At 46.2% G+C, this 15,237-nt stretch overlaps 1 protein-coding gene across 1 annotated transcript in view; it reads left to right on the top strand.

Moving 5' to 3' along the window:
* Positions 1-12,855, top strand: part of iqgap1 (IQ motif containing GTPase activating protein 1) — a 100,558-nt gene extending 87,703 nt beyond the window's left edge. The window contains exons 31-37 of the mRNA XM_048617064.1: positions 314-443; positions 1,124-1,211; positions 2,119-2,331; positions 8,659-8,825; positions 10,357-10,479; positions 11,457-11,565; positions 12,431-12,855. Coding sequence (XP_048473021.1) covers positions 314-443; positions 1,124-1,211; positions 2,119-2,331; positions 8,659-8,825; positions 10,357-10,479; positions 11,457-11,565; positions 12,431-12,544 — 944 coding nt within the window. The 3' untranslated portion in view covers positions 12,545-12,855. The remainder of the gene's footprint in view (positions 1-313; positions 444-1,123; positions 1,212-2,118; positions 2,332-8,658; positions 8,826-10,356; positions 10,480-11,456; positions 11,566-12,430) is intronic.
* The last annotated feature ends 2,382 nt before the right edge of the window (positions 12,856-15,237 follow it).

The following is a 15,237-nucleotide window of genomic DNA, read 5'->3' as shown; positions in this document are numbered from 1 at the left end:
CCCTACAACACTTTGGAATCTCCGATTCAGTTCTGGCCTTCCGTACTTTCCCGATTCCTATCGCTCCAGCGTTAGTGACTGTGCCTTCAGCTGCCCAGGGCCCAGGCTCCGGAATTCTCCATCTGCCTCACGGCCTCACCTTCCTCCTTCAACTGACCATCACTCGCCAAACCTTTGGTCTCCATTCCAGTAACTCCAGCTATCGGCCGGTATTGCACCTTGTTCACTATCTGTGCTTGTGAAGGTGCCAGGGAATGTTTTACTTTATAAGTGCTATTTGCTGAATTAACTTGTTGGGGTTTCCCTCCCACAGGTGAAGGGGTTTTGCATGAAACGAATAAAGAGCAGCTTTCCAAGACCGAGCTGTCCCTGACCCTCACCAACAAATTTGATGTGTCTGGGAGTGAGAACGAGGAGATGAACGCACGCACTCTGTTGCTGAAGTAAGTAAGCTGTTTGTCTAGGAGGGCTACAGCTTCTTGCCATCAAAACAAATTTAATTTCTGTACCACCCTTCACAACCTCCCAATTTACAGCCAATGAGATGCTTTCAAAGTGATGACCTGTTAATGTCAGTGACCCTAACGGCCCAAAACGTTGCCTTTCCTGCTCCTCGGATGCTCTCTGACCTGCTGTGCTTTTCCAGCCTCTCACCTATAGACTCTTGTCAGTCAGTAATGTTGGGGATAGGAATTGGCCAAGACACTGAGGAGAATACTGCTTCCCTTCGAAACAGTAGCCGTGGGACTGAGACAGCAGGTGAATAATATTTCACCTGAAGGATAGTGTGCTTCTGAGAGTGTAGCACTCCTTCAGTACTGCACCTCCAGCAGGTCCATATTCCTCCAATTCCGGCTCTTGCATATCCCCAATTTCAACCACTTCACTGTCAGTGGCCACGCATTCTGCTGCCTGCATCCCAAGCTCTGGAATTCCCTCCCTAAACCTCCTAGCCTGTGTCCCGCTCTCTCTCTCTCTTTCTTTCCCACCTCCCTCCATTCCCTTCCCCTTCTCTGTCTCGCGCTTTTTCTCTCTCTCTCTCTCTCTCTTTCTCTCCGTTTCCCTTCAGGAATATTGAGCTGCTCTGAAATATGACCCCAACCTCTGTTTTGATGCATTCCAGCACCAAGCGTTTGATTGTCGATGTGATTCGTTTCCAACCCGGTGAAACTCTGACCGAGATCTTGGAGACTCCAGCCTCTGCGGAGCAAGTGAGTATTGAATCTTCCTGAACATTCAGAGGCTGCATCCATTTGCTGGTGGTTGATCACTGACCCACGGGGCTCCTGTTCCTACCAGGGCTTAACAAGCTGAATGGCCTCCTGTCCAATGCTATCTGTTCAAGGGGCTGAAGTTCTCCTGTTCCTGTGCAACAGGCATAAGGGACTGAATGGCCTCCTGTTTCTATGCCACTGATTGGTCTGGCTGAGTGCATTCTCCTGTTCCTATGCAATCAGTTCAAGAGGCTGAATGGCCTCCTCCTGTAAGAATTATAGAATCCCTACAGTGTGGAAGCAGGCCATTCAGTCCATGCGACCACACCAACCTTCCAACGAGCATCCGAACTGGACCCACACACCTACCGCATGCCGGTAACCCTACATCTCCCATGGCTAGCATCTGCAGTCCTTACTGCCTCCATTTCCCATGGCTAATCCACATAGCCCGCGCATCCCTGGACACTATGGGTAATTTAGCATAGCCAATCCACGCTAACCTGCACATCTGTGGGAGGAAACCGGAGCACTCGGAGGAAGCCCACGCAGACACAGGGAGAATGTTGGGGCAACTGTCTGTGTGAAGTTTGCACAGTGGAATCGAACCCGGATCGCTGGCGCTGTGAGGCAGCATTGCTGACCGTTGAGCACCTGTGTAACAGGTTTGAAAGGCTGAATGGCTTCCTGTTGTATCTGTGTAACAGTTTTCAGGGGCTGAATGGCCTCCTCCTGTTCCAGTGGGTAAGAAGCTAACTGAGGAACGTTGTGTGCTAACAGAAAATCGAAGGGTTTTGTTTTAAGAAATAGTTTGAGCTGCAGATACCACACTGCAGTATTGAGAAGCCCCTGCTGAAGCTGTCTCTCTCTCTGTGTCTCTCTCTCCCTCTCTCCCCCCACACAGGATGCTGATCACCAGCGAGCCATGCAGAGGAGAGCTATACGAGATGCCAAGACTCCGGAGAAGATGAAACGGAACCAGGTCCAGTTGGAGGAAAACCAGATGTCTCTGAAGGAGAAGAAAGAGAGAATTGAACAGAACTTGAAAAAGTTGGCAAGTCTGGGAAAAGTCAACCCAGTGAACAAGTACCAGGATCTGATCAATGACATCGCCAAGGTAACACCCTGAGCACAAGGGGGTCACATTCACTTAGCAGCCCCACTGACTTCACTGCCAGAGGTGACAGGCTGGGTTGATACGATATTCAACTCAGGGTGGCCTCGCAGAGAGCTCAGTCTTAACCCAGTAACTGCCACCCCGACACTTACATTTGTATAGCGCTAATGCACACCCCCAGGTCCACAGCCAATGAGGTTACTTTTTCAAGTGTAGTCACTGTTAATAATGCAGGAAAGGGTCGGCACGGTGGCTCAGTGGTTAGCACTGCTGCCTCACAGCACCCAGGGACTGTCTGTGTGCAGTTTGCACATTCTTCCAGTATCTGTATGGGTTTCTGTTGGGTGCTCCAGTTCCCGCCCGCAGTTCAAAGATTTGCAGGTTAGGGTGGAGTGATGATGGGGATGGGGATGGGGATAGTGTGGATTTGGGTGGGATGCTCTTCAGAGGGTCAGGGCAGATGCAGTGGGCTGAATGTACTCTTTCTGCACTGTGGGGATTCTAAGAAAGACACAGGCACAGGAAGATCCCACCAACTGCAATGTGATCGTGACCAATTACTCTTTATCCTGCAAGGGACGAGAAGTCCCCTGCTCTAGGCTGGCATTTGTTGCCTATCCCTAATTGCCCTGAACTGAGTAACTCACTAGGGTCTTTTCAGGGGGCAGTTAAGAGTCACCCACATTGCCATGGGTCTGGAGTCAAGTGTAGGCCAGACCAGGATGGGTAAGTTAAGGACAGTAGATTTCCTTCCCTGAAGGGCACTAGTGAGGCCCCTTTTTGCGATAATCGATGCTCACCATTGCTTTCAGTTCCAGGTTTTGATTAATTGAATGTAAATTTTCCCCCAGTGTTCCTGCTGTCATTTGGTTCCATCTCATGGGACCAAGAGCCTGGGGCTCTGGGTTATAGTCCAGTGACATTACCATAACACAGCTGTCTGTCTCCCTGTGACAGTAGCTGGGGGATAAATCCTTGTGCAGGACAGACTCCCCTGCACCCCTTCAACACACCACCTCACACCCACCTGAGAGTAAGGGCTTCAGCCAAAAGACAGCACCCTTGATAATGCAGCACTTGGTCAATGCTGCATTGGGAGTAACAGCTGCAAACAGGAGTCGAACCTATGACCTTCTGACTCAAAGCAGGTGAGTGCTCCCACCTGAACCACAGCTAAACTACATCTCTTGCATGTGGTGAATGATCAAATTAAAAAGGAAGACCCATCGAAATTAAAAATAAGAAATGCTGCAAATGCGCAGTCAGTCCGGTAGCTTGGATCTCATAGAGACTTATAAAATTCTAACAGGACTGGCCTGGGTCTATGCAGGGAGGATGTTTTGATGGTGGGTGTGTCCAGAACCAGGGGGGGTCACAGTCTGAGGATTTGGGGTAGACCATTTAGGACGGAGACATTCTTCACCCAAAGAGTGGTGAGCCTGTGGAATTCATTACCACAGGAAGTAGTTGATGCTAAAACATTGAATGTATTCAAGATGCGACTAAATATAGCACTTGGTGTGAATGGGATCGAAGGTTATGGGGAGAAAGCAGGATTAGACATGATCATGATGAATGGCGGAGCAGGCTCAAAGGGCCGAATGGCCTCCTCCTGCTCCTATCTTCTATGAATGAACCTTTCATTTTATCACATCAAGCTGGTACAGTGCACAAACAGAAATTGGTGGGAAAGCTCAGCACATCTGTGTAGATGCTGGCAGACCTGCTGAGCTTTACCAGCAATTTCTGTTTTTGTTTCAGATTTACAGCATCCACAGTTCTTCCGGCTTTTATTAAGCTGGAACGTTAACTCACTTTGTCTCTCCACACGTGCTGGGTTTCTCCAGCACTCTGTTTTTATCTCAATCCTCATTGTCTCGTTCTTGAATTGAAGACCCACCTTAGCTCATCTATCAGGAAGGAACTTCCAGTCCTCCCACGGCATCCAATTTGTTTTTCATCAGAAAACAAGCTCAGGACCAGCTCAGGATAAGCAGCCTCGCACTGCACCATTTCATTGTGAGCTGTTCCTGCCACTTTCAGCAGTCCTTAGTTACACCTCTAGATGGTGGTAGAATGCTGTGTGAATGCAAGGATCCAATGAATCCGTCTTGATCGTAGGAACAGACCATTGACCTGCCAGTGTGTAGGCTGCACACAAACCTCCTTCACTCACCACCCTCCCCTTTATCTCACCCAAACATGATATCCTTCTGTTCCTTTCTCCTTCCTGTCTGTTATCCAGGTTCCCTTTAAATGTGTCACATTCACAGTTACACAAAGAAATCTTTACCAACAGATTTTTCTCCCTTGTTTTCACATTCTGTCCCCCTTCATGAGGGTAAACTCAGCACAGGCAGGGCTCACACTGTGGTCAGCACAACTCAGCAGACAGTGCATCTGTCTACTTGGTCTTTTAGATGCTGCATCAGTTTGTTTTTAATAAGTATTGGGTAGTGCAGTAATGACATGTTAATACCAGCAACAATGATCCAGAAATCGAGTCTTGCCAGGGACAGTCTGAATATTCCAACTGAAGGGTCGTATTTTAACTAAAAAGCTGACACTTGTACAAGTGACTATAGAGGTGTTAGGTTGTTGCACAAACCAAACTCATAGAATCATAGAATCCCTACAGTGTGGAAAGAGGTTAGTCAGCCCATCGAGTCTATACCAACCATCCGAACAGCAGCCCACCCAGATCAAGACCTCTACCCTATCCCCCCAACCCTGTCTTTACTATGGCTAATGTACTCAGCCTTCACATCCTGGACACGATGGTCAATTTAGCATGGCCAATCACCTAACCTGCATACCTTTGGATGATTAGTTCAGAATCAGCCATGATCTTTCAGAGCTTGAGAAGTAAAGTAATATAACTCTATGACTCCCGCTGTAGCACTGTTGTCTTTCTGATGAAGACCGTGACCAGCTGCCTGCTCGGGCAGATGCAGAAGATTCCTGGATTTCTAACAACAGCAGCTGAGTTAACCTCTGCTCTGAGGACAATGGGAGAGATGCTTTTTTGTGGTCGGTTTGAAGACAGAGTTCATGAGGGAACAGAGAGTGTAAGATATGCCTAGCTTGAAGCTAGCAGAAATATCTATAGTGAAACTAGCAAGTAGCTTGGAGAAAGCAGAAAGAGCCATCCAGGAGCTGTGACCCAGGAGTGTACAGGAGCACGGGAGGCCACTATGAAGCAGGGTGTTGCAGACTTGTAAATTACTGAGCATGAATAAGACCATAAGATATAGGAATAGTATTAGGCCATTTGGCCATTGAATCTGCTCCACGTGGCTGATGTGGTTCTCAATCCCATCTCCTGCCTTCTCCCTGTAACTCTTGATCCTCTTTTTTTATAATCCCTGGAGCGTCAGAGACTGAGGGGTGACCTTATAGAGGTTCATAAAACCATCAGGGGCATGGATAAGGTGAATAGCCACGGTCTTTATCCCCAGGGTAGGGGAGTCCAAAACTAAAGGGCCTCAGTTTAAGGTGAGGGGCAAAGATTTAAAAGGGGCCTAAGCAGCAGTATTTTCACACAGAGGGTGGTGTGTGTATGGAATGAGGAAGTGGTGGAGATGGGTACAATTACAACATTTAAAAGGCACCTGGATGGGTACATGAATAGGAAGGGCTTAAAGGGATATTGGACAAATGCTGACAAATGGGACTAGATCAGTTCAGGATGTCAGGTTAGCATGAACGAGTTGGAATGAAAGGTCTGTTTCCGTGCTGTATAACTCTGACTCTGAGTGATCCCTAGTGAACATTGCGCCCTCAGTTAGCATCATGAACAAGAAACTTGGCTTATCCAGTCATTTAGTCCATGGCTGTTTGTGGGATCCTGCTGTGCACACATTGGCCACTATGTTTCCCGCATCACACCAGCGACTGCAGGACTTCACTGGCCATAAAATGCTTTGAGCCATCCAGAGATCATAAAAAGCAGGATTAGAAATGATTTCTTTGTTTTCCAGGGCATTATATCCTCCAAGCTGGAAATCCACCAGCCTTCCCAATTTCTGTATCTCCAGTGTCATCTGGGGGTAATTTCCAAACTGCTGTCTGATGTGGTGTATCATACCACTCCGATGTAGCTCCGGGATGGACAATAATCCCAAAAATTCATTTTAAAATATTTTGACTCTCAGATGACCAGAGGTATGTTTCCTTTAAACATGTTTTAGTGGCTGTTAACAGCAGCTGAAAATTATGTGCAAGAATGAGGAGTGAATACACTCAAGACCATGAGTGAAAGTCTCACTGTGATTCCTCACAGTTTCTTGCTTACACAGACACACAAACATCCACTTATTCATGCTTCCTCTCATTCCTACTCGCATAAAAGCAAATCACTGCAGATACTGGAAATCTGAAACAAATAGAGTGCTGGAGAAACTCAGCAAGTGTGACAGCATCTGTGGAGACTGAAGCAGAGTTAACATTTCAAGCCCAGTATTACTACTGTTCAGAGCCCGAAGAACCAGTCATTCCAGTCTCAAAATATTAACTCTGTTTTCTTTGCACAGATGTTGTCAGACCTGCTCAGTTTCTCTTGCATTGTGTTTGTCTCACACTCACACACTTTCTCTCACACACTGTCTCATATACACCCATTCTCTCTCTCTCTGACACACAAGCACACACTCTCACACCCATTCTCTCTCACTCGCTCTCACACCCATTCTCTCTCACTCGCTCTCACACCCATTCTCTCTCGCTTGTTCTCTCACCCATTTCCTCTTGCTCGCTGTCTCACCCATTCCCTCTCGCTCGCTCTCTCGCCATTATTCCCTCTCGCTCGCTCTCTCACCCATGCTCTCGCTCGCTCTTTCACCCATTCTCTCTCCTCACTGTCTCACCAATTCTCTCACTCGCTCTCACCCATTCTCTCTCGCTCGCTGTCTCACCCATTCTCTCTCTTTCTCTCTCTCTCGCACACGCGCACACATTCTCTCTCTTCTCTTGCACATGCATATTCTTTCTCTCTCTCTCTCGCACACGCGCACACACACATTCTTTCTCTGTCTCTCTCGCACACGCAGACACATTCTTTCTCTCTCTCACACACTCACTTACGCACAAACATTCACTGTTGATTTACAATCTCCCTGTGATGGTCAGAGTTCACCTCCAGGGTTTTGTGCCACACTCTCATCTCCTCTGGGACCCAGACAACCTGTGTAACTGGTCAGAGAAACATCTTCCTCACCACCCCACCCAAACACACCTCCTTTGAATATAATTCAATAAGCTTGGTTGTTTTTAAATAAATGAAATCTGATCTGCCTTCTGATAACTCAGCAGGATTGCCTGTTTCTAGTGAAGTCGGAAATCAGAGCATACAATTCTCTGAGAGCCACTCACCATCCTGATTTGGAAATATATTTACATTCTTTCATTGTCGCTGGATCAGAATCTTGGATCCCCTCACTAATAGCATTGTGGGTCTATCTACACCCAAGTCCGCAGTGATTCAAGAGGGCAGCTCTCCACCACCTTCTCCACAGCTATTAGGGATGGACAATAATTGCTGGCCCAGCCAGCGATGCTCATTTGTGAAAATAAGAAAAATGATGAGAGAGGTTGACTAATGGCAAAACAACGTCAATTTGAAATTCTAACTCTGTTTCTCTCCATAGAAGCTGCTAGACCTGCTGATTAATTCCAGCTTTTACTGGTTTTATTTTGTGCCGAGTGATAATGATGGAATGAGTTTGGGAGATTTTTTTCCCACAGTTTTCAGCTCCATCTTTCCTCACGCACTTGAAAATCTTGGCACATTTATCTTTGAGTGAAGGTGCTATATGAATGTAAGTGGTTGTTTGGTATGTGTTGCCAATATCTGCTGCTTCACTCAAAAGCTGTTGCCCCCGTGTGGCCAGACAGAGAAGTGTTGGGCTGGTTGGTCATGTGAGGCATTGCAGCTGAGGCTGATTCTGGCCATTTGTGATGTTGCTGTTTGCACATTCAGCCCGCGCACACATCTGTGAAATCATGTGTACACACACATATGCACTATCATGCCTGAACACATGCAGACACCTGTGCCTGAGCACGCACACACGTACACCTACACACACACTCCTATACATGCACACACGTTCTACTGCCCATGTGCGCGCGCACACAGTCTGCACACACGCGTACTCCCATGCACACACATCTCTGCACATTTTCCAAATTCAAGCTGGTGGTGCCTCACATGGGACCAAACTGGGTTCCAACTGGGATCTTCCTGCTCAGTGCCACCTGAGATGGGTGCATTTATCACAGCTCACATGCCAGGGGCAAAATTTAATCCCCATCTGCTCCTGCCTGCAGGACATTCGAAACCAGCGGCGATACCGGCAGAGGCGGAAGGCAGAGCTGGTGCGATTGCAGCAGACATACAGCGGCCTGATCTCCAAAACTGCCTTCTTCGAAGAGCAGATAGACTACTACAACCAGTACATCAAGACCTGCATGGACAACCTGGCCAGCAAAGGAAAGTGAGTGGCTCCACTTCCCTGCTCTGATAATGACTTGTTCCTGATGTTCTCAATGCATGCTGACCCTCAGCTTGGAAAAGATGGAATTGAAGAACATTCAAGTGTAGGGAACAGACCATTTAGCCCATTACTCTGCTGCTGGCTTGTTGGCAGAGAAATACAATGAGTCCCACTCACTCCTGTTCTTTCCCACTAGCCCTGCAATCCTTTTTTTCCTTTGAGCATTTATCTGGTTCCCTTTCAAAAGTTATGTGAATTTGTTTCATTTTGGGCAGATCACTACAGGAGGGAATGGGGAAAATATGACCATGGCACTGACCTAAAGATCGTTCAAGAGCTTAAAGACCAAGAGAGGAGAGAAACTCCACCTTTCCTGTCTCCTCCTTATGTCTCTGTGATCACTGATCTCTTGAGCTTTCCAGGACTTTCAAAGCTACAAACCTCACTTATCCTTATCCCTCTCCCTCTGCACCCACCCCGACATGGCCCCAGGGACTCTCGCTCTCCCATTTTCTTAAACCCGCGAAGCTCGAACTTTCCCTAAGGTCTCACTGTGGTCTGTCTTTAAAACACGAGCTTGAGTCTGCTTATCAACGAAGATATCATCGCTTGCTGAGAGATGTTGGTCCAGTGATTGCAGCCAATCAGGTTGCTCTCACCCACAGATCAACAGCTCAAACCCCACCTCTGTAACTTTAGAGCTGACATCAAAAAGAATTGTAAACTCTCAGCCTGCCACCCTTACCCAGTCCAGACCCATACGTGACTCCAGTCTCAATATATCAGAAATGGGTCAGCAAGGTTCCACCCCATTCCCCCTCCCTCAGTGACCTTTAGAAGGACAATAGAATTAAGAGGACCTTTTGGTCTCTCCACCCCCAAGCCATACCATTGTTACACCCCATGAATCATTGAGGTTGTAGACTTGCTCGCTGAGCCGGTGGGTTTGATTGCAGACGTTTTGTCACCGTGCTGGGTAACATTGTCAGTGTGCATCTGGTGAAGCATTGGTGTTCTGTCCTGCTTGTTATTTATATGCCTCAGTTTGCTGGGGCGGTTGGCATCACTTCTGGTTCTGTTTTTCAATGGTTGGTATATCGGGTCCAGTTCAATGTGTTTGCTGATTGAGTTCCGGTTGGAATACCAGGCCTCCAGGAATTCCCTGGCATGTCTCTGTTTGGCTCGTGCTATTATGGATGTGCTGTCCCAGTTGAATGCAAGTCCTTCTTTGTTCATATGTATTGACACCAGTGAGAATTGGATGCATTTTTATACTCATTGCACCCGAAAACAACTCCTGAGAGAGGTGAAAAATTAAACTAAAAACCCCCAGCTGATTTGGTGGCAAGTGTCTGAAAGTAGCCAGTAGTAAGTCTCTTTCCCTGGTTTTTATAATCTGATGTACACCTCACCCGGGCTCCTCTGTTTGAAACTGAAAGAACACGTTGAGTGGATTTTTCTGGAAATTGTTGCGTTGTGTTTGACATGTGGCGTGTTGTGTCTTACCCCTGTGCTTTGATGCTCCTTATAGAGTTTCGAAGAAGCCAGGAGATGTTAAAGGAAAGAAAAGCAAACAGGTCTCGCATCGATACACGGCAGCAAGACTCCATGAGAAGGGTGTTCTGCTTGAAATCGAGGATCTCAACAGCAACCAGTGAGTGACAGGAATTCACCAGGAAATCCGGTTTGCTTCCTTTGAAAAAGTTTGCAGCTTCCCTCCTTGAGGTCAATGAAGGATATTGAAGTGGCAATGAGTGGTTTGATTCCTGTGGAGAAGGGTCAAGGTCTTCATGGCAGAAAATTTGGGATAAAAAGAGCGAAGAAGTGAGCTTCGCAGGCAGTGTGCATAAAAGACTGTATCCAACAGGCTCTTGTGATGCAGTGGTAGTATCCCTGTCTCTGACCAGAAGTCCCAGGTTCAAATCCCACCTGCTGCAGAGGTGTGTTGTTACAAGTTGATTTAAAAATACCTACATCAGGCTGGAGACAACAGGATATGTATCTGGACTGGGCAGGGTTTCACCGAGAAGGTAGCAGGAATATTTAACGTTCAACATTTCGAACTGACAGGAAATGACCAGTTCAGGGAGCTGGGGAAATCTGGTTCATTGCTTTATCCATGGTAGAACCTGGAGGTGGTGGTTATACGATGCATGGCCTTAAATAAGAAAAATTATATTCAGTGTCAGCCTGGAGAACTTCAATTAATACCCAGCCTTTTGCAGGGAGAGTCTGAGATTGCTGCTACCCTCACTGTAGTCCATTTGCAACATCTGAGATAAGAGGCAGCATCAGAATCTTTAGGGAGTACTGTCATTTGAGACAGCGCACCCTTATTCATGTTTATCGAAAGGGATCTTTAGCCCATCACCAACATGCGCATATCAGGCCTTGGGTTAACCTCCCAACAAGCTGATCTCTGTTTGCACAGCACTCCCCGGGCACTGCCGTGAGGACTGAGTGTAAATTGAGAGCTCAAATTCTACACCAGGCCTTTCAGCTCTGATTCACAGGCCAGGACTCAGAGTGTTAACCCACAGCTAAAGGAGGTACCTTCTCCCTGCTCGCACTTGTGTTTTATTCTTTCCATAGGTTTATTTGGTTAATTAAACAGTTCTCTTCTGTTTTCAGGTTTAAAAATGTTATCTTTGACATCTGCCCAACAGAAGAGGTGGGTGACTTTGAAGTGAAGGCCAAGTTCATGGGAGTTCAAATGGAGACATTCATGCTGCACTATCAGGTAATCTTCATGGCCAGACATGGTCACCTCTGCTTTACCTTCTTGTCTACATTGGCACCTAGTTCCACAACATTTCAAATTGTAACCTTATTTGCAAAATCCCTATATTCCTTCCCTAACTCTGTAATCTCTAATAGCCCCACAACCCTCTGATCCGCTAATTCTGGCTTTCTGTACATCATCCATTTCAGTTGCTTCACTACTGAGCTTGTCTTCAGCTGCCTGGGCCCCATCAGCTTTGAGATTTCCTTTGTTAAACCTCTTCTCCTCTAAGTTATTCCTTAAACCCATCTGAACTTTCCAGCATCTGTCCCAATATCTTTTTATATGTTTGGTACCAAATAGTCTGTCAGTCTCACGATACACGATGGATTTTACTGTGTTAGACGCACTATATAAATGGAAACTCTTGTTCTGTCCTTATGAATCCTGAAGGTGCTGACTCTCACTGAGACACAATTCCTGAAGGTGCTGTCTCTCACTGGGACACAATTCCTGAAGGTGCTGATTCTCACTGGGATACAGTTCCTGAAGGTGCTGACTCTCACTGGGATACAGTTCCTGAAGGTGCTGACTCTCACTGGGATACAGTTCCTGAAGGGGCCGACTCTCACTGGGATACAGTTCCTGAAGGGGCTGACTGTCACTGGGATACAGTTCCGGAAGGTGCTGACTCACTGGAGGACAGTTCCCAAGAGAAATTCAATTCCCTGGCAACCACCTGTCGTTGGGAACAGGAGACAGTACAATAAGAGTGAAAATGGGAACTCTGCTTGTGAGACTTAGATTGTGACTGGCTTACAGCTGCTCTCTGTGTCAGATTTCTTGACTTTTTGCTGACCGTGTAACCTCTGTCCCTGCCCAGGATCTCCTCCAGCTCCAATATGAAGGTGTTGCCGTCATGAAGCTGTTCGACAAAGCGAAGGTTAATGTCAACCTGCTGATCTTCCTCCTGAACAAGAAGTTCTACGGGAAATAGCGGGGACTTCACCCGCCCCTCGCCACTGGGGTCAAGAGCTCAATGCCAGCGTCACGTTATTGAACGAGGCTCTGATGAGGGGCTGCCGTGCTTGTACTTCTCCCTTTTTGTTTAGGCTCTGTGCCAATCAGAACTGAGCATCTTTGAAGAGTGTATCAGCACCATCTGGAGCAGAGTCGGGTCATTGGAGCAGGCGTGCAATTCTATATGTAGTATTATACTGCTGGAACGTTTATAGACTTGGTATATGCATCAGTAGCTGTCTGTGTACTGCTTGAGGGGCATAAACATTAAAAAACACAACCTTTTCATTTTGTATCAATTTCTTTTTGTTCCTTTGCTATGTCTCTTATTCCTGTACAGACGTTTCCCTTTCTCTCCTCACATTCTAGAATTATCTTGGACCCTGTGGTCAGAATTTTGTTTCCCTGCTTTGTAATCCTTGCTTCCAACGATGTCTAAATGAACAGCAGTGTTTACTGATGCTCCCTGTTAGGTACCTCTCAAGCTGCCACAACGCGATAGTAATTCTGGGTAGTGGGATGCTAGGATTCTGAATATCTCTGCACAGTGATAAATATTATTAGCTGGCTAAATCAAAACTAATTTAGGTTGCATTTATTTCAAACCCCACTGGTGTATTGCTTACATCAGTCTTGGCCCTTGTGAATAAGCTTTCCACCAAAGTGAAGATTGTTGGGGAGGGACTGCGTTGACTGATGCACAGAACACACTGCTCAGTGAGAGTCCTTCCAGAGAATACTCACTCACAAACTTAAAAATATCTGAGACAGTTGTTATTAAACACAGTGAGTCAGTGAATATAATCACAATCTCTTCTAATTACAGGCTTTGAGTTTAGACTCTCAATTTCAATTGCTATTGGCTACCTAACACTAGACTTTACCCAAATGTTTCACTTCCTTGTATTGTTCTTGTGTCAGTGTCTCCAAAGGGTGCAGCATCCATGGTTGACTTGTCCATAGTGGTCTGCGAATGATGAAGACCAGTTCCTCCCTCCAGCTTTCTATTCCTCCATTTGTTGTCATTTGCATCAGTCTCGAGATTATTTTTTAATTCATTTTTGTATCTAAATGTTGCCAGAATCTTGGTTAGTATCTGAGTTGGGTTCATGTTTCCAGGCCCAACATCAGTGTGTCGTTTAGGGGCACATGCTAACCGCAGTGGGAGGCCCAGGGAACTGGACAGTATCATTGGTTTAAAACTCCATTCAATTTAACATCTTTGTTCACTTCAAACAGAAGTAAATCCAGGTGAGAGTTATCTCGCATTACTCCAGATTCTCCTGCTTCCTGACTGGGGTGAATTTAGGTTAAAATTGGCGTTAATAGACTTTATGAAGTGCCACAAACTGTTAAAAGGAAACATTTCAAGTCTCTGGCCTTCAACTCCTGGATCCTGTATGGATTAGCTCCCCCAAAGCTGGGTGATGAGATGATTCCAAGAGACAGAGAAGCTGAGTGTCCGAGTGTGGGGAATACAGAGGACGCTGGCATCCATTCACTACACGACTGTCCAGAGAAAGCTATCACGTACTGCTGTTATTGGCTAAATTATTGACCCCACTGATGCTTTTAAAACAAACTTGTATTTGTAGGATCACCAGTTGTTCCAAAAATAAAATAAAGATTGAGTTTATAACTCTCCATTGTGTGGTTTCTAAGATCCAATTGCCTTCTGTCTATTTTCTTCATATTTGGTTCATTGGCACTGACATCCTTCTACTCCAGTTCAACTTCAAGTCTCTCAAGTTTATTCAATAGAGTCTACTTTTCCATGCTGAACAGACCCATCATTCCCATTTTAATCATTCTTCCCCTGGAATCTCGACTGTGTGCAACTCCTCGGGCTTTGGTCTGCTGCTGGTCACAATCAACCTGCTTTTTCAAACTTGAAAGGGTTCAGTAAAGATTTACAAGGAGGTTGCCAGGGTTGGAGGGTTTGAACTAGTGGGAGAGGCTGAATAGGTTGGGGCTATTTTCTCCCAAAGTGTTGGAGGCTGAGGGGTGACCTTATACAAGATTATAAAATTATGAGGGACATGGATAAGATGAATAGTCAAGGCTTGGTCTCAGCTCATCTCCCTTCTTCACACAGCATGAGGTTAGATAGAGAATAAAGCTCTCTCTACACTTCAAACTGAAATTAAAGCTCCCGTAACACTACCCCAATCAAGCACTCCCAGGACAGGGACAGCACTGGGTTAGATACACAGTAAAGCTCTCTAGTCTCAAAGTGAAGATAAAGCCTCCTTGATACTGTCTCCATCAAACATTCCCAGGACAGGGACAGCCTAGGGCTAGATATAGAGTAAAGCTCCCTCTACTCTCTTAAGAGTCATGGAGATGTGCTGCATAGAAACAGACCCTTCGATCCAACTCATCCATGCCGACCAGGTATCCTAAATTAATCTAGTCCCTTTTACCAGCATTTGGCCCATATCCTTCCAGACCCTTCCTATTCATATACCCATCTGGACGCCTTTTAAATGTTGTAATTGTACCAGCCTCCACGACTTCCTCTGGCAGCTTATTCCATACACACACTACCCTCTATGTGAAAATGTTGCCCCTCAGGTCCCATTTAAATCTTTCTCCCCCACCTTAAACCTATGTCCTCTAGTTCTGGAATCCCCTACCCTGGAGAAAGACCTTGACTATTCACCTTATCCA

Source organism: Rhincodon typus, chromosome 36 (genome assembly GCF_021869965.1).
Source record: "Rhincodon typus isolate 14 chromosome 36, sRhiTyp1.1, whole genome shotgun sequence".
NCBI lineage: Eukaryota > Metazoa > Chordata > Chondrichthyes > Orectolobiformes > Rhincodontidae > Rhincodon > Rhincodon typus.
The sequence above is the reverse complement of the archived record's forward strand: the minus strand, read 5'-3'. Positions and strand labels throughout refer to the sequence as shown.